Source organism: Mugil cephalus, chromosome 5 (assembly GCF_022458985.1).
Source record: "Mugil cephalus isolate CIBA_MC_2020 chromosome 5, CIBA_Mcephalus_1.1, whole genome shotgun sequence".
Lineage (NCBI taxonomy): Eukaryota > Metazoa > Chordata > Actinopteri > Mugiliformes > Mugilidae > Mugil > Mugil cephalus.
The window spans coordinates 26,473,462-26,499,859 of NC_061774.1; the positions used below are offsets into that span (position 1 = coordinate 26,473,462).

General features: G+C 43.6%; 1 protein-coding gene across 1 annotated transcript in view; it reads left to right on the forward strand.

Moving 5' to 3' along the window:
- ppargc1b (peroxisome proliferator-activated receptor gamma, coactivator 1 beta) overlaps positions 1-23,801 on the forward strand; it is an 89,753-nt gene extending 65,952 nt beyond the window's left edge. The window contains exons 4-12 of the mRNA XM_047585753.1: positions 7,489-7,605; positions 9,816-10,887; positions 11,180-11,225; positions 13,162-13,226; positions 13,952-14,639; positions 15,613-15,670; positions 15,984-16,102; positions 16,918-17,045; positions 17,585-23,801. Of these exons, the coding sequence (XP_047441709.1) occupies positions 7,489-7,605; positions 9,816-10,887; positions 11,180-11,225; positions 13,162-13,226; positions 13,952-14,639; positions 15,613-15,670; positions 15,984-16,102; positions 16,918-17,045; positions 17,585-17,676 (2,385 nt within the window). The 3' untranslated portion in view covers positions 17,677-23,801. The remainder of the gene's footprint in view (positions 1-7,488; positions 7,606-9,815; positions 10,888-11,179; positions 11,226-13,161; positions 13,227-13,951; positions 14,640-15,612; positions 15,671-15,983; positions 16,103-16,917; positions 17,046-17,584) is intronic.
- Positions 23,802-26,398: the final 2,597 nt, after the last annotated feature.

The window sequence follows — 26,398 nt, forward strand, 5'->3', positions numbered from 1 at the left end:
TCTCACGTTGCTTTTCTTTCGTCAGAATCAAAAAGCCTTTCGCAGCTCAAAAAACTGTCGCCTTTTCAAGGGGGATCCTTTAATGCGCGCTTCAAACGCCGTCCACCCCTCCTCACCCCTCCTCACCCCTGTGACGCCGCGCCTCTCCTTTCCCATGCTCTCCCCCCCCTCCCTCTTTCTCCGCGGTGTCTTAATCTGCGTCTTCTAACCTTGACGTCGCCCTCGTTGGCCCGTGAGGTTCAAAGTCTGCCTTCGACTGCGGGAAAGTAGAGCGCCGAGGCACAAAGTAACCTTTCATCCACTTCCATGTCGATAGGGTGTGTGTGTGTGTGTGTGTTTCTAAGGACCACATGTCATTACAAGGATAGAAAAAGAAAAAGTTTGTAAATCTTCAAAGATGATGGTAACTAGGATGGTGTTTCGTTGTTTTTTTTTTGGTTTTGCAGGAATTAGAAGATGATTAAAAGTTTCCTCATTCTACTTTTATATATTTGTGTATTTAAGGATCTAGTAATCCAAACGTGTGTGGTCTTCCAAGTAAAGACACGTGTTTGCTGGTTTTTCGCCCCCCACCCCCTTTTTCACGCAGTGCTGCTGGATGCCTCTCTCTCTGTGGGCCCCTCCATCGTTCCCCCTTCTAGGAACAAACCTTGTTTTTCTGTCCTCACTCCCCCCACCTTCCTCCGTTTATAACCTCCTTCCTGCACCTGAACCCCCCCCCCCCCCATCTCAAAAAAACAACATTAAACCTCCATCACCAACAAATTGTCATATCCCTTCACACTGAAAATCGTGCCCCACTTTCCCCTCCACTGCTGTCACAGGAATGCAGCCCTTGCACCGGAGCTCAGGAGCTTAATTGAAGCAGGAAGCTATTTCACCGCAATAAACGACTTATGATTACCGCTGTAATGTAGCCTTATTGCACTTGTCGAGATAAATCTGGCCCACTTCCTTAATTTGACTAAAAAATCCTAAAAAACACTGGAGCCGCTGCTCTTTTCTCCGGCGGCGGCCCTACAAAGATGCTTTTGTTTGCGGGTCGTGACTCGTGCCAGATAGCCGAGTACCTACAGCGTAAACACTCGCCGCTCTGCCGTCTCTTTCGCAATCACAGAGCTGTGGAACAAGCCGCCGTCCGTCCGTCCGTTGAGATTCGCTAAGCTTTACAATAAGGCTGGACGCTTAGCAACAACTTGAGGCAGCGGCACTCACACACACAGTTAATAAACTTTTTAGACGACTACAATATGTTCTGACAATGAAAAAGATATGAAGAACTGGAGGCATATGTGCTGGAGTTTGGGGAGGATCTGCATGTTTCATGCCTCTAATCCCAAATGTAACAGATTTATATGGCGTCGGCAACAAGTCAAATCCTCTCTAGACGCTTCACAGAACCCAGAGGCCTGAAATCTCTTTTACCAGGAAGAAACCTTGATCAGAACCCAGCTCCTACATTTATATAGGAGCCATGATCCATGGGTAGAGATGGGATGAAGATATGGCTGATCTATGTTAAAACTAATACTTAAATGGTTGTACAGACTGCTCAGAAGGTTATTTATAGGAATAAACATGAGCTCAGGGGCTTAGAACTGAAGTACTTTTATTCTACATGTCAACACTTTTTTTAAATTTCTTCTAATTGATTGTTTTGGATCAGTAAAGATGGAACACATCGAGGTAAAGGTTAACCGAGGAGGTTCAGAGATACAAACATTTGTAACGACTCGTCTTCGGCCAAATTCCCGTCGCCATTGTTGAATGTGAAGCAGGAAGTGGAAAGAAAAATGAAACCAACCAGTGCCGACTGGTGTTTGTTAGACACTGAGCCAGAACGATGAGCACACAAGTATAAATGAGTCGCATCTGCGCAGGCTGCTAGAGTGCTGTTAGTTTATTTAAAGGTAAAACTGCATTAGAAGCTGGAATATACAAGGTCTGTGGTAATGTTTTACTGTAGCAGATGGTCCTGAGCAACGTCAAATCAGGCAAATCAGAATACCATCATTTTAATTTTGATTTTGAGTCGATCTGTCGTTGCCTCTGATTGGTTTTAAGACCATCCAGTTGCATGCAGAGGTTTTTTTTTTAATCTTATTGGTTGAAACGTGCCCTATAATAAAATACAAATTCAGAAAGTTAATTCAATTGAGAGTGACTACGCCAGGATACAAACTGATACCATTTGTGAGTATTAAGGGTCCAGCTGTGTTTTTCATGTTCAATATTCACTAAGAGAACTTTCATGAAGACAGAGATCATCTCGTGGCTGTTTGGGTTTAACCTTAATCAGCTTTATGCAGCTGTGTTTACTACGAACAAACAGGACAAACGGTGAAAATGCACAACTAATGCAACTTCCTTTGCTGCCTCTATTTTGTCTTCCAGGTATATATCTGACTGACCTTGGTTCCGATTAAATCGGACCCACTTTTAGCTTTGTTTTCTCTGACTACAATGGTTTTAATGAACCCAAGACTTTTTACTGTAAGACTGCTCCGCCACAGTTATTGGACTGGCACCAGAGAGACAAAATGACCAGCAGACCGAGCATTCCTTCCAAATTGGTGGAAATGATAATGACTTCAACGACCTTAGATGGTTTAATACGGCTATCAGGGCAGTTTGGAAGTCAAGGAAGCTAAAAAAAAAAATATTCCATGCCCCGCAGCAACTAAGCATCAGCGTTGTGTGGTTTCCAGTGCCGTTGGCGTAGTAACGCCACACAAGACGCCGTGAAATACCATGAAGGTATTGTTTAGTCCAAAACAACAGGTTGGCGATAATGCGAGGTCACAACGCTTCACGCCAGCGTCACTCGCTGTTGTGGTGCCAAACACTGTGGCCCACCTCACATGACTGCCCTGCCCTTGTTTATCCTTGAAGACGCCTTCAGGTCGAAACGACGGCACAGAACAGGCCGGTTAATCAGTCACGTCTCACTTTCCACTTCAACACGAGCAAAAAAAAAAAAAAAAAAAAAAAAATACGACTCTGAGGGTCAAAGAAGAAGCTGGAGGTCAGCTGGAAATTCACGGTGACTTTTATTGCAAATCGTGCACTTTCTGCACAGTGATTTTAATTCCTTGTGAAGGGATTAAAAAATGTGCAGGAAGCCGGCGTGAATAAGAAGCGGTCTGACACTTTAAATAGCAGATTGGGGAGTAATGGTGTGGAGTCCGCAGACAGATGGGTGCTGCATTTCCTTTAAACGTCACAGCGCAAATTGCTCCTCGAGCTGGATCACGTTTTTTTTTTTTTAATGGCAGAGCTCTGTTTCAGGCACGAAATTTTAAAAAGTTGTCTTTTCCATGTTCATGCATACAAAAGAAATTTAATAACCATCATTTTTCCAGCCTTTTTTATTAATGCAGACACATCACTCTTTAAACGTTTCCCTCCATGAGTTACTTTGTGCCACAGCTAAGCTAAAAAAAAAAGTCCCAGACCCTCTCAGCACTGGCCAGATAACGCACTTTTCCAAAAACATTCTGTGCACACAAATCACCCTTTTTCCTGTCAACCCACCATCAAGTCATTTCCCCTGGGCATCATTTTGGTAGCACCTGCAGGCAGCAAGTCTGGAACTAGCAAGTGGAGGCTGCTTAAGGCAGTTTTGTGCATCTGAACCGGGATGCAGTCGGTAATATTGCTGAACTGTACTGGGAAGAAGACTTGTTTTAAATAGCTCTGCATGCAGCTGACGGTGGAGATGTAATTAAAATGTTTTGTAACGTTGCTGTTTCCATTTCATGATACAGTAACAGCTTAATATATTGCTCCATTAGGACCATTTTTTAGCAGATTTCCTGCGTTCACACTAAAGCCTACTCAGTATAAATAGCCTACAAAAGTACTTATATATATATATTTAATTGATACAAGAAAGAAACCAAGAAAAAATGAATCTTAGGTGGAAGATTGTGTGGAAAGTCAAAATAATTCTGTTTCAGTCATAAAACTGACTCATTTTTAAGTTTTATGCTCATATTCCCGGATTTTTTTTTTTTTTTTTTTAAACTAAATGATTCACTTGTCTGCAGTGTCCTTTAAATCCAGGCCCCGCTGAGAGAAAGCAGAATATTTCACTTTGCCGTCGTTTTTTTTTTTAAATCATATCATCCGGCGTCCTGGCTCTGTTTCCATTCCGTACACTATCGGTGGCAAAAATAGCAACCTGACATTCACGTCCACTCACACAGAAAAGCCTCGGTGTAATAACGTTATGCTCTTTACTCGACTGAAGCTGCCAGATGTGTGTGTGTGTGTGTGTGTGTGTGTGTGTGTGTGTGTGTGTGTGTCCATTATTTCCATCAGTTGAGTGGTTTAGTGTTGCATGACTGCTGTCACTCATGTGCTCAGGCCTGAGTGTGGTGGTGCCCTCTACTGGTGAGAGGTGACACTGCAGGTTACTTGCTCCGTCTCTCATTCTTGTTACAGTTTCATTAGATTAGATGTGCTCATTTTATTAGGAGCTCATCAAAAGCACAGTTTAAATTCAGAAATCCAGATGTTTATGATGCATGAGCACAGGTAGAGGATCTATACGTATATACTTAATGTCGGAAACGTGAATCCAGTTAGGTTATTAAATATATCTGTTACGCGGCTAAAAATACATCTGAATGCATTTCTTCCAAAATAAACTCTATATTTGAATTTGTGATGATGCTGGTAGAAAGCGTTGTCCAAAACATTGCTCTGAAATCTGTCAGAGGTGTGAAGGGCATGACTGGAACGAAAATAAGGACTGTGGAGAGCTCAAAACAGTGAGTTATGTGGGTGATCGGGTCAGGAAACAGTCGGTGGGCAGGCAGAATTTGCATCTTGAAATAAAATAACGCAAAATAAACATCAAATAAATAACGAAAAAAGACAATAGGATTAGTGAAGTTAAAAAAAATAAATAAATAAATGGAAAATGTCAAATTATAATATTTCTCTGGCTTGAAAAACATTTTGTGAATTTACGAAAACATCAAACGATCCACTCGTTTATTTCCTGCTACCTATATTTAACCCCAGACTAGACCGAGGCACTTACATCGGTCACACGCTGTAATTACGACTAATGAAAAATCTGGCAAAAGATAAAAACAGTTAAAAAGCAGTTATTATGAAGCTAAACCATTTTTTCTCTCCTAAAGCAGCTTTCACATCTACATGTAAGCCAGGAAGAACAGTCGTCTTTAATGCCGACGGTTTTATGAGCTGACGTAGGAAACGGAGGCTTAAACATCCAATGCCATTGTGACATAGAGGATTTCCCCTTTATCTCTTCCTGTGCACATGCACTAGATATCGGAGATGCACTTAAACGGACTGAAAACAGTTGCACCTCCGTGCATCAGGTTTCAAACACGTATATAAAACACTGTGCTGGCCTGTGTTCCTCTTCCTGATTTGCACTAGTCCTTCGTGCCTGTGTGCGTCCCCACTGCAGAACAAGGCCTCCATTGATGGAGCCGGTGCAGCGCTGGAAGGCGTCCAGAGCAGAGTAGAGCGTAGTAGAGTGAGGAAGAGTAGATCGTTTGAGGGGGGCCCGGACGCCGACGGAGGGTTTTCAGTGTTGCGCACAGACACAAACCTTCAGTCTCCTCTTCACTATCATCAGAAACCATCAATGGGCCTCTCAGCGGAGCATCATCACACACAGTCTCTGAGCCAAGTTGGCTCGGCCACACAGGGCCGCGGTGGCCCCATTAGCCGCCGATCGGCCTGTCCTGTCGTTTGACCCAGATAGTATTCTCTGGTTACCGCCAGCTCTGTTGGGTGGTAATGTTGGACACGCTGAGCCGTTGCAGCGTTGTGGGGGCGATAACACATAGTTGACCTCCAGATTAGTGATAAACAATCAGCTGTTTTTTTTTTTTTGTTTTTTTTTTCCCCGCACGGGTTCCTCCCACTTTAAAGCCTCATTAATTTGATTTATAGTGATTCTTCCTGCTTATTTTCTCATGAAGCTGCACAATATGAAAAACGTAAAAGCCTATGAAATGGTTTAAAGTGCCCTTCTCAGATATACATCCATCAGCCATAACATTATGACCTGATATTGTGTAGCGTCCCTCTTGTTGTGACTCCTAAAGAGTTTTGTGTGTGTGTGTCTATGTCCTGTTGGGGATGAGGTGTCTGATGTGAATTCATAATGTTGTGGCTGATCAGTGTATGCAGCTCCTCATATAAACTCGAGGTGTGTCAGCAGGTCTATTGTGTATTTATGTGGATAAAATAAAGTTAAATTGGATTTAACTGTGTTTAATAGTTACGTGGCCACTGAGCTTGCATGCTAACGTGTGTTAGCCTTCTGTTTTCAGTTTGGTGGGTGTTAGCTGTTCAGGCAGTGTGGTAAACTTAAACCTAAGGTCTAGGAAAGACTACACTACCCACAAACCACTGCTGTTTTTCCTGCACAAATCCAAGATGTAGCATGTTGGGGCTTCGGTTTCCAGGCATTAAATTAAACTTGCAGCAGCCAAATCACATTTACATGTAACTTTGTTCATCCTCAGAAGGGATTATTTACAGTCAGGCGATCACATCCACTGCCTCCCAGGAGATCAGGACCTCCAATATGGCCGCCAGAGGGTGTAGCGTGTCGTAAACGAGGTGAATCCCCTATATGCCGGGGACCTTTCCGATCCTCGCTCCCGTCACATCTGTATTTTCCACGTCGTCTTCTGCAGCAAATGCTGCGCAGCTTAGAGGGGGATTTTCTCCCTAAGCTGATTTATATCAGCTGATAGCCCTGTCATGAAGCTAGGCACCGGGATGAATGGATGAATAGACAGATGAAAAATAAAAAGCAATGAAAGGATAATATGAGAACGAGGAGCCGCCGTGTTAATATCCATGTGGAAGGTAACACCCAGGGGAGCGTTCAGGGGAGGGTTGCTTTGTTTTGTGATTTCCGCTCTGACTTCCTGTTTGATCTATGGAACAAGAGGATGGACGGAGTTGATGTGAAAGTATAGAAGATGGAGTGTGAAAGGTCACAAGGATGGAAGGGTGATAATAAACATTTATGGATGGAAAGAAGGCTGAAATATGGCGCGGGGACGAGAGGGTGGGATGGAGAGAAGAGATGTTGCAAAAACCAAACAAGAAATTACAAAGATGGATGGAGACATGTGACCTGCACGGGGGTGGTAGTGGTGGTGACAGGAGAAGTCTGTAGATGGTGGAGGAGGAGGAGGCGCAGTCATGTTCTCTTATTACGGCGGGAAAATGGCCAAAGCTCTTTAATGGGAAACGTGAATGTGCCATGTAGCTGTCAGCTTTCCTGACATGATAAATGTACAGTATCACGACCTCTTCTGCACATTATTCCCTTGTACAAACATCCGTCTACAGGACATTAACATAGCTCCCATCTACAGCCGCTGCCTTCACGTCAAGAGAATAAAATCAGTGAAATAAATTTGTACGAGTCTGAACTTTGCAAACCGTTTGCTTCATTCATCTCTTTTTCTTCACCTGCAGCTGAAGAAGTTGCTGCTGACTCCCCCCAACGTGCCCACGGGCATCGACATGCACAAGGACGGCCATCGCTACAGCAGCAGAAGTCTGAACCTACGGCCAGTCAGACCTCTCGCCAAGGTGAGCCGCCAATTACAGAACGAGAATCGGTGACGGGACAATGTGATTTCAGCCATTTGATTGCTCTCTGTTTATTTGCCCCTGCAGCAGAATTACAGACTGTGCGTTAGGCCAAGTCTCTTTTTCTGTGACACACACCTCTGTATTCACCGGTAACCGCTTCGTTCCCTGTGTCTCCTGAAAGCTGGCGAGATAACAAAATTGGATTTTTCCAATCACTTCCTTTCAGGGGGGTGAGTTAAGGTAGAAGTAATTCACTGTTGTCTGCAGGGCCTGCAGTCTGCATCTCTGCCACTGATGCTGAAGTCTTTTAAACCTAGATTTGCATGATAGGATGTGTCATATACACCAAATACATACTGCTTTTTAATTTTAAAACCAAATAGTTGACGCAAATAAGGATCGTTTTATTTCCACCACAAGTCTGCTATCACATGCATCTGTCTTTGGACAGAAACAAGTGAGCACAAGACACTTTAAATGTTACTTGAACTAAAGGGGTTTCACTGGGAAATTAGTAAAGAATTAATGTGCTGTTCTTGGTTCACCGTTTTTGTACATTAGTCCAGACTTGACAAGCCCAACACTCTAGAGTCGGTTGCTTTCATGTTAACGTGGTTTCCATTCCTAGAACGAAGGGAAATGAAGGGATATTGCAATCTACAACCCCAGTACTGCATGCAACTAAACCCTGGACAGCTGCCGTTGGAACCAACACTGTAAATGAGCAAAGCCAGTGTGAATGCCCGAGTCCTGTGGTATTCACAACCTGGTGACTGGTACATTTTCAAAGAGGTTTGAGAAGGAGTCGGATGGTAATTTAATAAGTTCTAATTTAGGCGTGCAACCTTTCTCTTCTTAATTTTATCATCTCTTGGTTAGGTCTGCGTATTTTCTGCGTTGCTCATTATAGTGGTGTTCCCACTACTTAGGGATGAATCAGCCACTTTAACACCAAGCATTTAGTGTGCACAGCTTTCCACGTCGTAACCACAAGCTCGCAACTTCCAATTTGATGGCAGCGAAAACTTCTATTGTCACATGTCAACATGCCAACGTCTTCAACATCTTCAGAGATCTAGTGCATCAACCTGCTCTAAACAGCATCAGACTGTCTTTCAAAGCATCAACTCCCGTGCAATTGCACCTACAGATGAATTTTCCACTAAAAAGAAAGAATGATAAAAAATAAAGAGCTGTCAAAGGCTTCAGTACAAGACCAGTTCACCAGTACAACAGCTGAACCCAGCAGCAACAACATCAACACTCTCGCCTGTGCCCCCGGCAGCAGTCCATCTCCTTTTTATTTTCCAACCGATGGATATTTCATGTTAGAATAAAACCTCTTTGAGCCTTCGAGCTCGCAGAGACCTTCAGCTGCTGCTCGTGACAGATGTGCTGTCGACGAAGAGAGGACATTTACAATGGCCGCCGCTGTATGACTTAGCAGTAATTGGATAGCTGCTAGCATTGTGCTTCGAGTGGACGTTGATTGCACCACTGGTCATTTTTCTTGTACAAGCATGAAGCCCCGGTTGAGCCTTCACACGGAACTTCAGCTCATCCTCAAGCGGGGAGGATGCAGAAATACCCACAGGAAGCTGCGTGGGGATGAGCCGGGACTGCATTCAACACACACCCTCCCAACGTCGCCGTCGCTGGCAGTGTTAGTGTGTGTGTGTTTGAGAGCTTTGGTTTCAGAGTAGCGTGGCTTTACTGTGGCAGATGGCGGGAGTATTGACTGACAGGGCAAGAGGGCAACAGTGAATCATAGTCTCTCTGTATGAGTAATATGGAATCAGCCATTTCGTTGCAGCTGCACAGTGAATCATCCCTCACGAATTTGGAAGCAGAATTTACGGCCGTGTGCTCCGCGGTCCCGTATACGGGGGCAGGAAATTGAAGATACGCCCTTTGCGCTCATGGGTGTGTTTTTGTTGCCTGGTGGTTCATCCGTCTTTTCCAGGGAACTACGGACAGCTTAATGAAATATTTTCAGCGCAATAAAAAGAGAAATGGTGATTTAAGCGTCAGGTTTCAGGGTCGGTTCCTTTAGAATCAAAGACCGCAGGCTCGTCTGTGAGCTCGGCGTTTTTTTATTGACGTCCACTGACAGAATGACGATGCAGGAGTAACTTGTAGTTACTAGTCTGTGAATTTAAACCAGTCCCCATGTCCTGGTATTCACGTTTGATTGTCTCCTCCCTCAGAGTGACCTCCCTCAGGAGCGGAAGCCCCGAGCGGTGCGTCCGGCGGGCCGTTTGTGCACCGAGCTGCATCGCCACCTCACCACCGCCCAGGACGTGGAGGAGACCCCGGCTCCCGACACGGAGGAGGACGAAGAGGAGGAAGAGGACGAGGACAGCGAGTCGGAGGAGGACGAAGAGGATGACGGCGAGGAGGAGGAGGAGGAGGAGGAGGAGTCTTCCAGCAGCAGCGAGGTGGAGGGTGCAGCAGCTGTGTCTGTTGTGCCCGTCGAGCCGCCCAAACCTCAGTTCAGCTCGGAGAAGGAACTGCACTCGGTGGTGGAGCTGATCACGTACATGCACACCTACTGCCTGCCCACGCGCAAGCAGCAGGGCTGGGAGCGCAAGGACCGCGACTTCCAGAGGCCCCGGGTCAGACCCGAGGCCTCCCGGCCTGCCACCACAAACTCTCACAGCAGAGTTGTCCTGGTGACCACTCCTGGGACTAGTGGGGGCTTGACTGGACCAGGCAGCAGCGCCCCTAAGAGGCTCCCCTTTGCAAGGCGGAGGGAGATGAAGGCCAACTCCCTCCTCCGCGAGCTCCTGCAGCAGAGCAGCTCCTTCGATGTGAGCAAGCCTTACAGACTGCACAGCCCACCCTACTCCCACTGTCAAAGCCCCAGCAGAGGAGGAGGAGTTCACGCTCCTTCTGCTCCCGCTAAATCATCCCCGGTCCAATCCCCCAGCACTACCAACGCTAAACCAGAGCTTCGTAAAGACTCCCCTGAGAGGAGAAGTGACTCCTCCGAGCCACCTCAGAGCCTGGAGGAGACCACGGAGAACGGCGGCTCTTTTTCAGTCCGGCGCTCAAGGCGACTGGCCTCCTTCCCCAGCCGCTTCGCCAAGAGGCTGCGGCCTACGCGGCCGAGGGAAGGCGAGGGCAGGGACAAGGAGGAGAAGGAGGAGGGACGGGCAGCGGTCAAACTCCTGCCCACCCAGGCAGGAGCAGGAACCACGACCGAGATGCAGCCGGAACAACTAACATCTAGCAACGGCAGCTCCGCTTCAACTGAGCCGACCAAACCCTGCTGCCACGGTGGGACAAACAGGAAACACAAATATTAACACTTGCAATCAATATGTTACGTAATAGACCCACATAGAATGGTTTTGTCATGAATTAAGCTAACACCCTACATGTGAGTGTGACTCTTAAGTGCGAGTGCACTTACTAAGATCACAGGATGTGGGAAAAAATATCAAAATTTAGACGTGTTCGGTGGCGGCGTGAATTTAGCCGTGTGAACATGCTAGCATGGCCCTCACTGCTGAGGAGAGTGGTGACATCTTCTGAGTGTAATGTAAATGGCTGTTTGTTCTGATTGCAGAGAAGCGAGCCTGCCTCTGTCTGCCTCTCAACCCAAAGTCCACAGGGTGAGTACGTCTGGCCAAAGTACCTGCGCTGGTTTCGTCACGCGGTTGTGGCTCAGTAAAAATTAATTTTTCATGCTGCAGTAGCAGCGCAAGTAAGAAGCATTTGCTCATGAATTCCAGGTGTTCAGAAGACAGCGATGCATTTAGGAAAGAAAATATCTGCGAGTTTCTAACCAGCTGCTGAACTGAAAATACACCAAGTGAATTATTTCTTCTGAAAATGCAGCAGTTGACTTTAAAGCCAACTGCTTCTTAAAACTTCGTTAAATAGCACATAATGGTCATTAACATCCATTTTTATCTTGTAGCTTTCTTGATTCTTTACATCAGTGTGTTGTTTTGATGCAGAGGGTGCAATGTTTCACGACTGAGCTCCTCGTGCAGGTAGAGCGTCCTCCCTTAATGCCTGATGTATATTCAGGGGAGGCCTCCTGTTCCACGCCACTGCAGAGACGCGTTCTAGATTACGCCGGTTGCTTATTTATGAGTGCGGAGCGAGATTCCATTAAGGAGCAGGGGGATTGTTTTCCAGCCGTACTAATCCACTCCCCGTAAACATGCAAATTACTGCGTTAATCACCTTTGCTGTAAATTGTGGGGAAAAAAAAAAAAAATCTTTAGTCGTTAATTGATCTGATCCTGTATTTGTTTTATTGCCTCGGTTATATAATGTAATGCCTCATAATCTGACATAATTATTGTTAGATTTTTTAGGAGATGGGAAGTTAAAACCAGTAGAGTGACACTTAAACACCAAAGTCAAACATAACACGTTTACGTTTGGGCTTCCAGGAGTCAGCTAATGAGTTATTAGGGAGGAAGAATCGTCCATAAAACTATTTTTAATGTATAGCAGCGTGCGTGCTTTGCAGGCATGTACGACCTCATAAAACATTACTGTATAGAGGGTATGGTTGACGTCACTGCTGCCTGAGGTCACGCACACCGAGTGGCAAAAACATGTATCAGTTAATACAGTGAAACCGAAAAATGTGGATTATCAGATCAAATTAAGGACAATTGGACTCGACAATGATCCATACGAACTAGTATGGATTTAGAAAAGTGGATTAGCCCCAGTTTCAGTTAGTTTTAGCTCATTTCAGTTATGATAAATGTAGATAAATAAAAGATGCTAATTCTAAGAGGTTTACTGAGAAGTAATACGTGCATACCCTCTAAACTTGTAACAAAATGAACCACGTCCAAATTGAGCTTTTTTCTTTCTTTCTTTCTTTCTTTTTTTTTTAATTCCGGGATCCCTAATGAATCTGGGAGCCCTGGGTGGCTTCGCGCAGATTTTAATCTGTGCCAGACAGAGTGCCCACACTGCTCTTACTTTTCCAAATTAACCTCCCCACCCATCCCTAGCCCCAAACCCTGGAACTTCTCCAGCTCCGTCCAGTCACAACAGCCAAATTGGTCTTCCTGTACGAACCCCTGGCGCCCGTCCACCGCCTAAACAAATCTAAAGCGCTCACCCCCCTAAAAAGAAAAAAAGTATTTTGTGTGAAGGGTTTTTGCTTTTTTAGATTTTATTCTCCTGTCCTCTGCGGAGGGAAAGTAATATCCCGCCTGAAGCCAATCCACTAGGCACAGCTCCTGCCTTTCATGGCAACTGGAGAAACAGAAACAGACAGCCAGAAATAGCAGAGGAAGAATAGAGGCAGAGGACGGCGCAGTACATATGGCTGTTGTGATAAGAAACGAGGAGCGCTGAGAAATGCCAGTAGCATTTACACAGAGAAACATAATTCAGATTCAGCCGACGTCAGCTGAAACCTTTTTTATTTTAGGGGGTGAGGAGAAAAAAATTGGGAGCCTTTTAAGGCTGTTATTGGATTCATGTTGTCTGAAACCTGTAATATATTCCAACATGACACAGCGGTATTTAATTTGTCTCTTCCTCTGCTTTGATTTGCCTCTTCGCCACCAGAGAGTCCCAGTACAGCACCAAGCCTTTTGAGCAGACGCTCAGCGTGGACCTGTGTGGAACGGCAGGTAAACACATCTCAAGTTGTTTGTTTCGGAGGTATATTGATGTCAACTGCTCTTACAGCTCTGAAGATAAACCATCAGGGACAAAGATAGTGGGACCAAATCTTTTGAATGTTTGAATTGGATGGAACGAGGAAGGATTGCTTCTAGCGCTGCAGATGCTGAACGCTTCTTAAGGGAATCGTTTTAAGAAGTATACGCTTAATCTTACAGAGAGTTAGATGAGAATCTCAATGTGGCTCAGAGCTTGAAGATTATATTTAAAGCTGGAGCCAGCTGTGAGTTAGCTTAGCACAAAGAAGGGTGGGAAGGGAGGAAGCCTTCGGCATCACTTGTCTGGGAAGGTTCTCAGTCATTCAGGTCATGATGTATCCAAAAGAAGCGTTAAAGAACTGGACTTGCAGAGCGTGTTGAAGATGTTTTGCTTGTGTGGCTGCTAAACCAAAAACTCAACCTGGGAGAGTCAGGAGGGATCCACCTACACCTGAAGGGTAAAAGGTGTCTCCTTTTTAGCCAGAGATGCAACAACAAATGTCAAATTGGAAAATGAGGTGGACTGAGACGTACACTGATCAGCCACAACATTAAAACCACTGGCAGGAGAAGGAAATAACATTTAAACCATCTTCAGACAATTCAGTGTCTGACTGACAGTGTAAAGGTCATGTTTAGGGTTGGTGCAGATCTTTCTTTGTATCCTCACGTTGTTCATCTCTCGTCCCACTCAGGTCTCACTCCTCCCACTACCCCACCTCACAAATCTGTGGAGGATGAGCTCTTCAAGCCGACGGAGGGAGGAAAAGGTGGCGGGGGAGTCGGTGTCGGTGGCGGCAGCAGCAGCAGCGGCGACGGTGGAGGAGGAGGAGGAGGCGGCGGCGAGTCCGTCCACCCGGCTTCAAACGCCACCGGCGCCACAAAGGGCTCGTCCTGGCTGAGCCGCGCCCACCACCAGCGGAAGCTGCCCGAGCAGACGGAGCTGTACGCCCAGCTGCGCCGCATGGGCCAGGCGGGCGACAGCGACACCCACCGCAGCTTCGGCGACCACGACTACTGCGCGCTGAGCCTCGGCGAGAGCCGCAAGCGCAGCGCCGCCATCCTCGGCGCCATGCTGCAGGCGCAGGGGGGGAGCGATTCGGTCGGCGCCCAAGCGGCCAAAGCGGCGGCTGACGATCAGGGGTTGGACGAAAAGGGCGAGGACGGCGAGGAGAGGCTGGTGGTGTCGGAAGTGGAAGACCAGGATCATCAGCAGCAGACGACCGTGGTGATGATGTCGTCGTCGCCTCCATCAGACTGCCAGTCGGCAGCTGCCACGCCGCCGACCTCCGAGGAGGAGGCGGAGCGCTCGGCGGCGTCTCGCTCACCCTCACCCGTCCTCCACCTGTGTCCCGACTCCCCCTCCAGCAAGACGGACTCCAGGTGAGACACGATTAGTGCGAGAGGAAATGGAGACGTGTGGGAAAACTGGGTCAAGGATATTAGATCCATGCTCAAATATAGAAAAAAGAAAGTGTCTGAGGCATTTGTGCCATAAGAAAATTTGAAAATCCTTATTCATGAACCACATATTATTCACTATACAGTACAAGCACACATAGCACAAAAAGCTAAGTATGCTACCATACCAATACAGGTAATGAATGTCTAAAAGTGCAGTGTTTCCTTAAATGAGAACAGACACAAAAGGAGGAAATGCCTCAGTCCAAACAGTGTGGAAATATCTTTAAATGTTCGACATCAGCGTTACATGACTTAATCCTGGGGACAAAGGTGAACAAATGAAAGAAGATCAGGTTCTGTATCCCCTACAGGAGGCTACACAAACTCCAGACACACCCTGCTCACATCGACATTCAAAGCAGCAGCTTAGGAACAAACATGCGTTCTTTCTGTGCCGCCTTCTGTAGCACGGTGGCGGTTTGAGCAAACACCCACCACATGAATTTAATTTGAATGTTAATTCAGTGAATGGATTGTGCTGCAGAGCGGCAGTTGATCGTGTAAAAAGTAGAATGAGGTTTCATTACAGAAAGAGTGTGCTACTAAGGTCAGGATTCACGTTTCCATTTTTTATTTTTTTTTTGCCTTTTAAGGGCGTCAAGTTGAATTTGTAGCCGTAACCGTAAAAGCACTCAACCATCGCTGAGTTCTGAGGCAGCACCGTTTGACTGGTCTGTCTTACACAGAATAAGGTCAGCGGTCACATTATTTCAGTACATGGTCGGCAGTGAGAAACGATGGGAAAGAAAGAGAAAGAGACAAAGAGCAGAGCGACGCTTTACTTCAGTCGGTGGGAGGAAGACTTATATTTCTTTCTTTATTTATTTGCATGTCTGACATTTCACCTTGTGTCCATCCTTATCTCCTCTCTCTGTCTGTTTTCTTCCTTCAGTGAGAACTCGGAGATCTGTCCTGACGACATGCAGAGGAACAAAGCCAAGTCTGACGAGGTACACAGCCGTCTCCTGCACCCTCAAATTCTGATTAAATTAGAGAAACTTTTTAAAAGCAAAGTTCATCTCAAACCCCCTGATCTCGCCAGTGGCCCCTGACTACAGAACAGATACTTTATTCAGCGAATAGTTCAGAGGCAGGATGCAAACTGATGCTTCAGATCCAACCACGGCCGTAACAGGCTGCATGTAAATAAACGCAGGAGCCACCTGAAGTGGCTTCGCTCTCAGCCTTCCTGCTTCACTTCCCCACGTCTGTCTGTATCGCCTTGTATTGTCCTGACTGTTGCCATGGTTTCCTTGTTGCCAGGACAACTGCCAGGTGTTTTACATCCACAACCTGCCGAGCAGCGTGACCCAGAACATGCTGCGGAAACGCTTCCAGGTTTTCGGCAAAGCGGAGGACTGCAAAGTCATCATCTGCAACGAGTGAGTGTCCTGATCTGGATTCTTTGTTCTGAAGTTTTTTTTTTTTTGACGATGCAGCAAACCTGGTTTTTGTCCTACGACCTGCAGTCTGAGACTACGCAGAAAATGCTGACTTTAATGGAGAATGGTCAGAGTGTTGAAATTAAACGAGGACAAGAAAAGATGGTGTTGATACGTGATTCAAGTCTTTCTCCGAAGTCTTGAGCAGGACTGAATATCAACTGTGAGATTATTTTGGAACAGACACCTGGTACAAACTGTAGCAAACACACCAAAAGAACAAAAAACTAAAACCTTTATTTTGTTATTATTGTCCTTGACTGAGGCACTGACCTCAGAGCTGTAGTCCGTCCCTATACTTTGCCTTGCACTGGGCCGCTACCCCTGACCAGAGGATAAATCTCTCCACGGGGACTAATTAAGTATGACTTTAATAAAGTTGAATTTAATAAGGGTGCCCTCCCTTTGCTGCAGACAAACCCAAACATTTAGAATGTGAGGCGGATTCTGATGCCGATGCTCTCGACTAATTTTTGCCCTCTCACGTCTCTTTCGACGTCAGGGGATTGTCTGTGTGCGTTCATTACTCCAGCTGGTTCAGTCCAGTTGTTATTTCAAGTCAAACATTACGAACTTATGTGACTGATTTAATGTTTTTCATCTCTAATGATCCTATTTCTAACACGAGCTAAAGAAAAGCCACTTGAATCTTCCAAGAAAAACTCAAATAACAATCACCGATGCCTTTTTTTTTTTGACCGTTTCACCTTTTCTAAAGTGTCAGTGACCTAACGTGTCTGTCTGTCTGGCTTCAGGGAGCGCTGTGGTGTGATAAAGATCCGTCAGGCGGGGGTTCAAAGACACTGGAGAGAACGGGAGACTGTTTTCCAGAACGGACCTGCAGGCCTGAGGAGGCTGTCAAGGAAACGCTACATAGACCTTGGTAATGAACACACACAAACACACACACACATTGACAGACAGTGGTGCAGGCGGCTCTATGCAACGATCCCTAGCGTCTTTTTCCTGATGTCAATTTGCTCTGAGCCTGTTATACAACCTGCATTAAACCCCATGATGATAATAATAATAATAATGATAAAAGGCAGTTTTAAAAGGAAATAGGGGAAATCATTTGCCAGTGTTGCAGCATATGAAAAAAAAAACAAATGAAAAACTTAAATTAGCATTTCATCATATGTATGTGGGAAAACTAGTGTCTGTACGACTGATTTAATGCAACAAAAACTAATCAGAAGAGCTAATAAATGGGATATTACAGGAGCTTCTAACTACTGTTTACACACGGGGCGGCCATCTTGGAAGCTCATCCACTATCTGAGTAGAAAATCTGACTTCAGGGGGCGTTCCAGTTGAACATTCTCACTCCGAAGTCGGACATACCGACTTCTGAGTACAAATAAGTTCTGTTTTGACAAAGTTTGACGAAGATCTTGTTTTTTTTTCTCCCCCCAATTTTAGATGAGGCCGGTCCGGGACCCGTCAAGAGCAAGTACGATGCACTGGACTTTGACACTCTGCTGAAGGAGGCCCAGAAGTCCCTGCACCGCTGACAGTACGGCGCTACTGCCTTAGTAACCTGCAGCAACATCCCTCCGACAACACGGCTCTGCCCTGAGACGGGCCTCTCAGTACCTCCATGCAAGGCAACCTCGAAAAATGTTTACATTTTTACCATTGGAATAAAGTAACAATAAGGACCTTGGGTTTTTTTTTTTTTTTTTGTTTTTGTTTTGTTTTTGTTTTGTTTTATTTTTTTAAGTTTCTTTCACCGGAGGATACTGCTTAAAAAACGAGGAAGCCATTGGGAGTCCGGAGGGGTTCAAGAGACAATGGAGGAAAACAGGACTTTAAACAGCAATGGTACAACAACTACAAACGATAATGATAGAGTTCTCCACTGAACAACAGTAACAACAACGCTGCTTCCTGTCTGTGTCGGTGACGTCATCGCCCTGCCTTGGAAGAGCGGGCGTGAGAGACCTGTAGCAAAATCCTTGCTAACCCTTGCGTTGCGTTGGTCGTCGTGGTGTGTGTTCCTGCGTGTGCGTGTTCTTTGTTCCGTTTGTTTTGTAAAAAAGAAAGGAGGAAAAAAAAAAAACAGACTCAAGTCTTTTTCCGGTCACGATTGGTGAACCTGCAAGCTGTTGTTCACTGTTGCGGTCGTATAACCAGGAAATAAAACAACAAAAAAAAAGCAAAAAAAAACAAACAAACATAAAAAAACTGAATCTTGCTTTGTTTTAGCGAAAATTGTGGGTGTTAAAAATTTTAAAAATCTATTGTGTGTGTGTAATGGACAAAGAATATAACAACAACAAATGAAAAAAAAAACACAATTAACGTAATCATTTGATGACTGATAAAGTTTACAAAGCTAAAATGAAGAAAAAACTTTTTTCTTTTTCTTTTTTGTAATTGTAGTGCTTCCTTGATTTGATCTATGCACTGTAAGGAGGTAAAATGTCTTTGCTGCCCTCCACTTTTTCCCTCTTAACTCTTTATCTCTGCCATGCTGACTATTTTTGGCTTTTCGGCTACTGGCTGCTGCAGGCTGCGTTTGATAGGTGCGTCATACGTCAAGACCCCGTACAAGATTTGGGAAAAAAAATAATGAGATCGACATTGTTTACAAACATTATGAGCTAAGACAAGAAAAGGGTTAATGGAGAAGCACTTAATTTGAATGTTGCATGTATGAATTTGCTTGGAAACAAGCTGCAGCCAACATCCCCTACAAAAGAAAGTAGCTAAAATTCCTTTGGTGCCAGGGATAGTAGCTACTCGAGAGTTAAACGGGAGTCAGGGTAAAAATTAAATTGGATTAAAATCAGGGCTGAATTATCACTGGTACCAAAACTACTGGTTAACCACCAGTGCTGGACTATCCAATAAAGCATTTGTGCACAGTTGCCCAATGCTTTTCCATCACTTTCTTTCTTGGTTAAGTAACATCGATGCCAGGAGTTCTTGTGGTGGCAAATTCCTTCCCAGATAAATCCACAATTAGAGCTGTTGACAAATGTTAAGAGGATTTTTTTTTCCCACATCTAAAGAGTCTTCACGTATCTTTCGAATGACAATGATGGTGACAATGACCTAATGCCTCGTCCGCCCCTTCCCCTCAACCCTTCTTCTTCCCGAATGCCACAGCCAATGCAACAGTTACTGTTTACATTCGGACTGCAGCAAGCAGGGCTAAAAATGGGGAAATAAAGATGGTAGCCACTGGCGTATATTAACATCATACTGGGTATGATATTCGCACTTTGTCCAAACCATTCCAGTTCAGTCTTCTTTCACTATTGAGTTCAGTCGTTACAAAGAACTTAAAAATCTATTTGGATTGTCTACAAATCTATTTTGTTTTTTTCCTGATGTAGGGTTATAGCCTCACGTTAGGTTTTTTTTAGTAAAGTAAAGACGACAATTATTTTCTCCCCATAATCCACCCATGAAAACACGGCCACAGCTAGAAGTAGAAGAGTCTGTTGGTTTGAAACGGAATGTATTTAAGAATCTGAATGTAATCATCGGGTTTTCCCCATTTCTGCTTGCCCAAAGATTGTGGAGCTTTTCTGGTGCTTTAAAAAAGTAGACTCGCTTAGTCGTCCCGTTGACTTCAATGAGATCGGTCCTGGGTAGCGCCCCCTCCATGACATTCCTGAGGCAGCCAGTAGCACGACGCCGCGATAATAACAAAAAAAAAAAAAAAAAAAAGGGAGAGAGCCTCCAAGCCTGCCAATCTGGTTGGCGCCAAAGCGCCGCCGGTAACACAGCCAGGGAACAAGCAAGGGATCGGCAAAAAGTCACTGAAAGAGCAATCGAGAACCTGACTTCTCGTCTGGGGAGGTACTGTATCAGAAAAGCATCTCTACCTCACATCTATCCATCCCTGCTCCCTCCTGTCTTTGTATTTCCTTGTTCTACTGGATGCTCTCCCCCTGGTCTTTTATAAAAGTCTTTTGTTGTTAGCTGACGGGCAGTTTTTGGGTGAAATGCGTTTGGTTTTATTTTCTACTAAAAGACTCCCTCTATCGCTAAAGCCCCTTGTGGCAGGAATAATCTCTCTAACTCTTTTCCTTCGCTTGCCTCATTAACGGTTTTTAGCGTGTCCGTTTCTTGGAGTCTCGACCGTGTGTCCTCGTGTAACTGAATGTCTCGTCTTTGTCTCGTGTTCCAGTTGGACACTGCTGACGCTTGCGGGTCGGCGAGGGTAGAGGTTGAGTAGAGGTTTGGTTGGTCGGGCGGTCGGTCCTTGGGGGTGACCTCGGCCACCGGGTGATCTAGTCATGATGATGGCGCTCATGATTTAGTCAAGGGCACAGCCATTCCTCACAGTTCCTCCCAGTCTCCTCGCCTACGAATCTCATAAAAAACGCAACCGGACTTTTTTTTTTTTTCTCCTCTATCTCCAACTTTCGAACTCTCTGTGGGGCCTCGTTTACAGGTTTAACCCCTGAAACCCTAACGAATCCCTCCCTCCTGCTTTTTAACGGATAACCCCTCCTCTATCCTCCTCCTCCTCCTCCTTTATCTAATCAGCTCCTTGGTAACACACACACACACAAAAAATTGAATGTTTACATCACTTGATTCTACTTTATTAGGAACGCACACTAAGTACAAAGGCGCCTTATTCAGTGTTTTAAAATAACAGCGAGCTAAGTGGGCCTGGCTCACTGATGTCCAAAACTAACAGAAATCTATTTAGTGCTATACATACTGATTGAGAAACAATGTGTCGTATTTAAATTATAAAAAAATAATAATGATAATAACTTGATGAAAATGACTTAAAAGTGTAAAAAAATTGAAAACTAATTGCAAACAACTGAATGAGTATTTGTGCTTAGTATGTATACTACTAAAAAGTGAGAGAATGTGCTGGTTTACATATTGAAAAAGAAAATATAATATATGAGTATATAATGTGTATATAGCACTATGCCTCATTGTAAACATAAAATGTATTGTGTGTTGTTTTTTTGTTTTTTTTGTTTTTTTTTGTTTTTTAAAGGTGGCGGGTCACATTTGATTGCTAATCAGACAGGAGACGTTTCAGTTTTATTCTCATGAGTTAATGTTTGTTCGGTGCAGGGAGGAAATGAAGGGAAAGAATAAAAAAAATGACTTCACACAAAGTCCAACACTGTAGAAAAGACAAAAAAAAAAAAAAAAAATCCAAGTATCCCTTTAGACTATCAACACTAGACCGTTTGGTTCCTTTGCTGTTTATAAAATGACAACTATTGATTTTTTTATTTTAAATTTCTTTGTTGTTTTCCTTTTTTTCTTAAGAAGCAATTTGAGATGCAATACATAATAATCTTATCATTAAGACAGCCTTTCTGAAAAACTGAGGTAATAATGTACAGTGAATTGTTGGTTTGGGTGTTGAACTATAACGTGGGCAATCTTTGAGCTGCAGATTCAATAGCTACTGCTCCTGTGCGTAGACTGCCGTTAAAGACAAAAAAAAACCTCCTAAAAAACAAACAAACAGGAAGAATGTGGTCAGTTGCGTCGTGAACACGTATACAAAACAAGTCGTACTAATATAATACTCTTGCACAACATCCCAAGTAGTGAAATACCTTCACCAGATTTTAGTTTTTCCTTCTCTTTGAAAGCTGTTGTAACTTTTTTTTTTCTTATTGCCACATTTTGATGGTGCACAGGTTTTTTTTTTGGGGTTTTTTTATTTTCAGATCGTTCCACGCCTGCGATGCGGCAACAGCCAATAACCTAATAATACACGTGTGACAGGTAGAGGAATGTGGGAGGAAGGAAAAAAGAAAGAGGACAAAAAGAAAGTCGTCGCTGGTTTGACCCCGTTTTTCAATGTCAGTTCAGACGAGCTGAGGCCATCGCTGCAGAAATCCCAGTTCCGGTGGCGAGTCTAGTTTTAAAAATGTATTTTTTTCTTGCCAACGACCAAAAACAACGCTTCTAAACAAGCGTTTCAAGAGAAGCATACGCGGTTTCTGCAAAGCTCATTCTGGAGGAAACCTTTAAACCTGCAGCTAGGATTTCTACGGCGGCGGCCGCTGTGCCCGTCTGGGCGCCTCCACGATTCAAGAGGCGAAACGACATCGAAGACCCCATTTATTCAACATGGCAAGCCTTAAAAATCAGTTGTGGGGGAGGGGGGGAAACGAAGCAACCACTAGCTTTTATTATTACCGTTTCAACTCCTCTCCTTTCCAATTCAATGTGGTTTATTATTAAATAATTACTGACGTAATTAAAACTTTTTTCAATAGCCATATTATAAAAAAAGTATATACATATATATATGAATATATATTTGTGTGTTTGTGTAGATATCTAGATGATTATATACTTTCTTATAGAAAACTTTGATGTTGATCATTCTCCTTAGTGTTTTGAGAACACGTTGACACATTTCAGCATAAATGACGTTGTCCAGTTGGTCTAGGTCCTAGGTCAGTGGACAATGAATCCAAATAATATTAAAAAAAAATAAAAAAAAAGTTTAAAAAAAAAATAAAACTTCCAAAGGGAATTACCCTCGTCAGAATGCAATACGTTTCTTTCCACTCTTCATTTCAGAAAAATGGAAAATGGCAAGAAAACCATTAAACTTGATAGGCAAGTTGACCAAAAAAAAAAAAAAACAACAAAAAACAAAAGAAAGATGCTTCTTCAACAGAGCGCGGCTCGCGACGACTCCTCGTTTGATTCAGTTTTTATAGATTTCATGTTTCCGACGCCATGGCCCGCTTTAAAAACAAAAAAAAACAACTACGACTCTTATTTGTTTTTATGTCATTTACTTGTTCCTTTAAGAACAACAAAAAAACAAAACAAAACAAAAAAATAAAAACAAGCAATGTATCTGTCAGCTAGCTACGCCATCAGAATTAGCCCCTAGGAGTGCTTGCAATACCTGCCCGGCTCCGGCCTCAGATTCCACTTCCGTGTTTGACCCGTGTCACGATTCAACATAAACAGTTTGTACAATGCACAGAAAACTAATGGGTAATCTGTTAAACTTGATGGCAACAGTGATGTCAAATAGGCACTTAAGTAGGGACTGTAAACTGTCGAAATCTGCTAAATGTGAGTGGGTGAAAATATTTTGACATAAAAGGGCATATACATTGTTTTTGTCGTTTCTCATTTACCATCGATTTTGTCTATTTACATCTAATGACTATCAAATTCACATAAAATGACGTAAACGATTTTCTTCTTTTTTTAACTTTAGTTTTTGGTAAAACAAACAAAAAAAAAGGTAAATAATGCTAGCGAGATTTTATATTTTTACATATGTTGGTTTTATTTTGCGTTTCTTCTTTTTTTATTTATACGCCACTTAGTTTGGATGTCTTTAAATGGTGTTTTTTTTTTCTTTCTCTCTTTTGTGTGATTTCATATGTCTTGAGAATGTGGAGACAAAAGGCATTTCAGTATTTTTGAATTGTTAAAATCTAGTTTCATAGAAGCGGAAGTATCTGATGTTATAAATTATATTTTAATTCATGTAAATAGTTTAAAACAGAAGACTATGGCTTCCTTTTAAACTGAATACATTTCTCTTCAGAGATTGTTTACATTATGAAACTGTAGAGATGTTCTCCTCATATACTGTATAAAGTACATATATTCATTGATTTGCCTCCAAAAAATAAAATCCTAATGAACAACATTAGTTCTGTGTTTGTGCTGATTTTTGAACAAATAAAGACTAAATGAAGGAACAGGAGGTTATTAGGTAGAATATATAATATATATGGTTTATCTTTGTGTATAAGGTTATGACTTTATAGGATCATGAAAATAATTAAGACTGTTTGTATGCAGTTGGGTGTTGACATGTTAACACAAGGCTGCATTTGTTAAGAGGTTAAGCTTCAGAGGCTGCTCTGCTATCTGCACACACACACTAATGGACCCCCCCTCCCTTTCTAGTCGTCCCCTGGTTAAACAGCTCCCTATTAACAGGCCGCTGGCAATTTTCCGCTTGGCTAGACTGTGATTCACATGTCAGCGGCTGCACTGAGGATGTCTGTGCGCGCTATACCAGCTACCGATGCTCTCTGGTGTCATGTCAATCCCACACCAGGAACATTTAGAATTCTCTAAAAGACCCAAGGCTGTGAGGAGAGAGGAAAATTTACATGCGACAGGCTGAATCATAGTTATATATATATCCCAGCTGCTTCGGTAGGGAAGAGGGTAAGTTTATAGACCAACATTTATTCCATAATGTCCGTTTTCTTTGTCGTATTGGACACTCGGTCTGACAGTACTTTCATACCATTTCGCACCGTCAGGACAGGTGAGACAGGTGAGACAGCCTTCACAGCGTCCACTCTGCTGATTTTCCCCCAAGTTCGGCTTCCACCCAAGAAAATATGGTTAAAATAAAATCCTGTCCTAGTTCTGTTATCACAAGTGGCAGCTCATTCATAGGGAGCGCTAGGGTGTCACCCCACCAAACTTACAGGAAAAACAATAAACATAAATTACCAGATAAAAAATAATTATGGCACCTTTTCACTCATACAATGTGTATTGTAGTGTGTTCTTCAATTTTTAGCTCGCATGTGACTTAATGCTGGTCTCTGAGGTTGCTTTCACACCAGAGCTGTTTGGTCCGCTTTAAACAGACCATAGTTTGTTTCCTCAGATAGTCCGCCTTGTCCGAGTAGGTGTTGTTGGGTTTTAAGGGGTTAAGAAAGGCCTTGGGCCTGTGTATGACACTTAGAGAAACAAGAGGATGTTACTTCCGTTATCTCACCATATAAGAAGTTGTTTTTCGCTTTGATGCAGCTTGCTCACAGACTAGAATATATCACACCCCAATATTTCATACGCTGGAAACCAGATAAAGCTAATTGGCTACACATAGACACTCACTGACACATGAGAGGCAGAGCTCCTCACTTCTGTATGGACAGAGTCTAGGTAGAACAAGGTCACTGTGTCTGCTTAAATAAGGGCTTCGTTTTTTTCTACCCTTAGATAGACTGAAGACTCAGTGCTGAATCAATACCCATTCTCTCTGTACCAAATAAATAACTGAAATGTGAGAAATTGAGTGATTTGTGCATAGATGGACTATCCTTTCCAAAAGGTATAAAGATCCTGGGCTGAAGAAGAGGAAAATATCCTTCTTTGACAGTGTGAAAGCTCAACCGAACTCTGGTCCGCTTGGAAACATGGGTCTCGCTTCACTTTCCAGTGAACTCTTGTGCGGTTCGTAGGGACCGAATGCAGGAAGTAATGCAATAAACAGATGCCCAGTGTTTAACTTGTAAATCATAAGGTGCCAGAATGCAAAGTACATATGACAGCTAAGGGATGACGAGATGGGCACAGAAAACGTGCTGAAAACAACATGAAAATGCCCACTTGCGACACTGTGGGACTTACAAGCCTCAATTTCTAATAATATCCATGGTATAAATGTTAATTTACAATTATTTTAGGCCATACTCCGCACAGCAGAAGGCAAATGCCCACATCACCACAGGTGGGACTTACGGTGTGACTTCAAGTCACCACTTACGACTTTGTGTCCTTCCAGGCAAGTTACCACTTAACAACTGGGAACGGGGAGCGAGATGTAAACAAACATGGCGGAACATATGCTGCTCGAAGTATAACCGTTATTATTGCACCTCATCCAGAAAACAGTTCATCTCCTCATCTAAATAAAACTATTTTCGAATGGAAAGCTGATTTCAGTACAGATAAAATGATGATCATATAAACGTGCCGGAAAACTGTACTTTTACATCGTTTTATCCACCATAATCAACTGTTTAACGGCTGAAACTGATGCTAACGGCTGACGCTAACGTTAGCTTAGCTATTTCTTAACGGAGACATATTTTGGCATCGTTTCAAAACACACAACAGGTTGTAGTGCAAAATAATATGTTGGATATTATGATTGTAACGTGTGAAACGTCCTAAAGTCTATTTATCATCGTGTATTATACGAAGAAACACCTCTTCCACACGGGTCGCCATTTTGTTTATGAGGTCACCAGCCGTAAGTGGAAGTCCATCAATTTAGTACCAGTTCACAGGTGGGAAGAGCTATTAATAAATCACACATATCTTCCATTATTATTATTATTCAAAGATTGGCACGGCGGCCTATTAATAGACAGTTTGCTCACCATATTTAGTTGTCCGAAACATCCCACATCACGAGCATCTCCAGATTCCAGTTCCCGCCTCTTGCCCCGGCTGTTGTACCGGGCTAGCTGATGCTAAGGTACCCGCTTGTTGCTC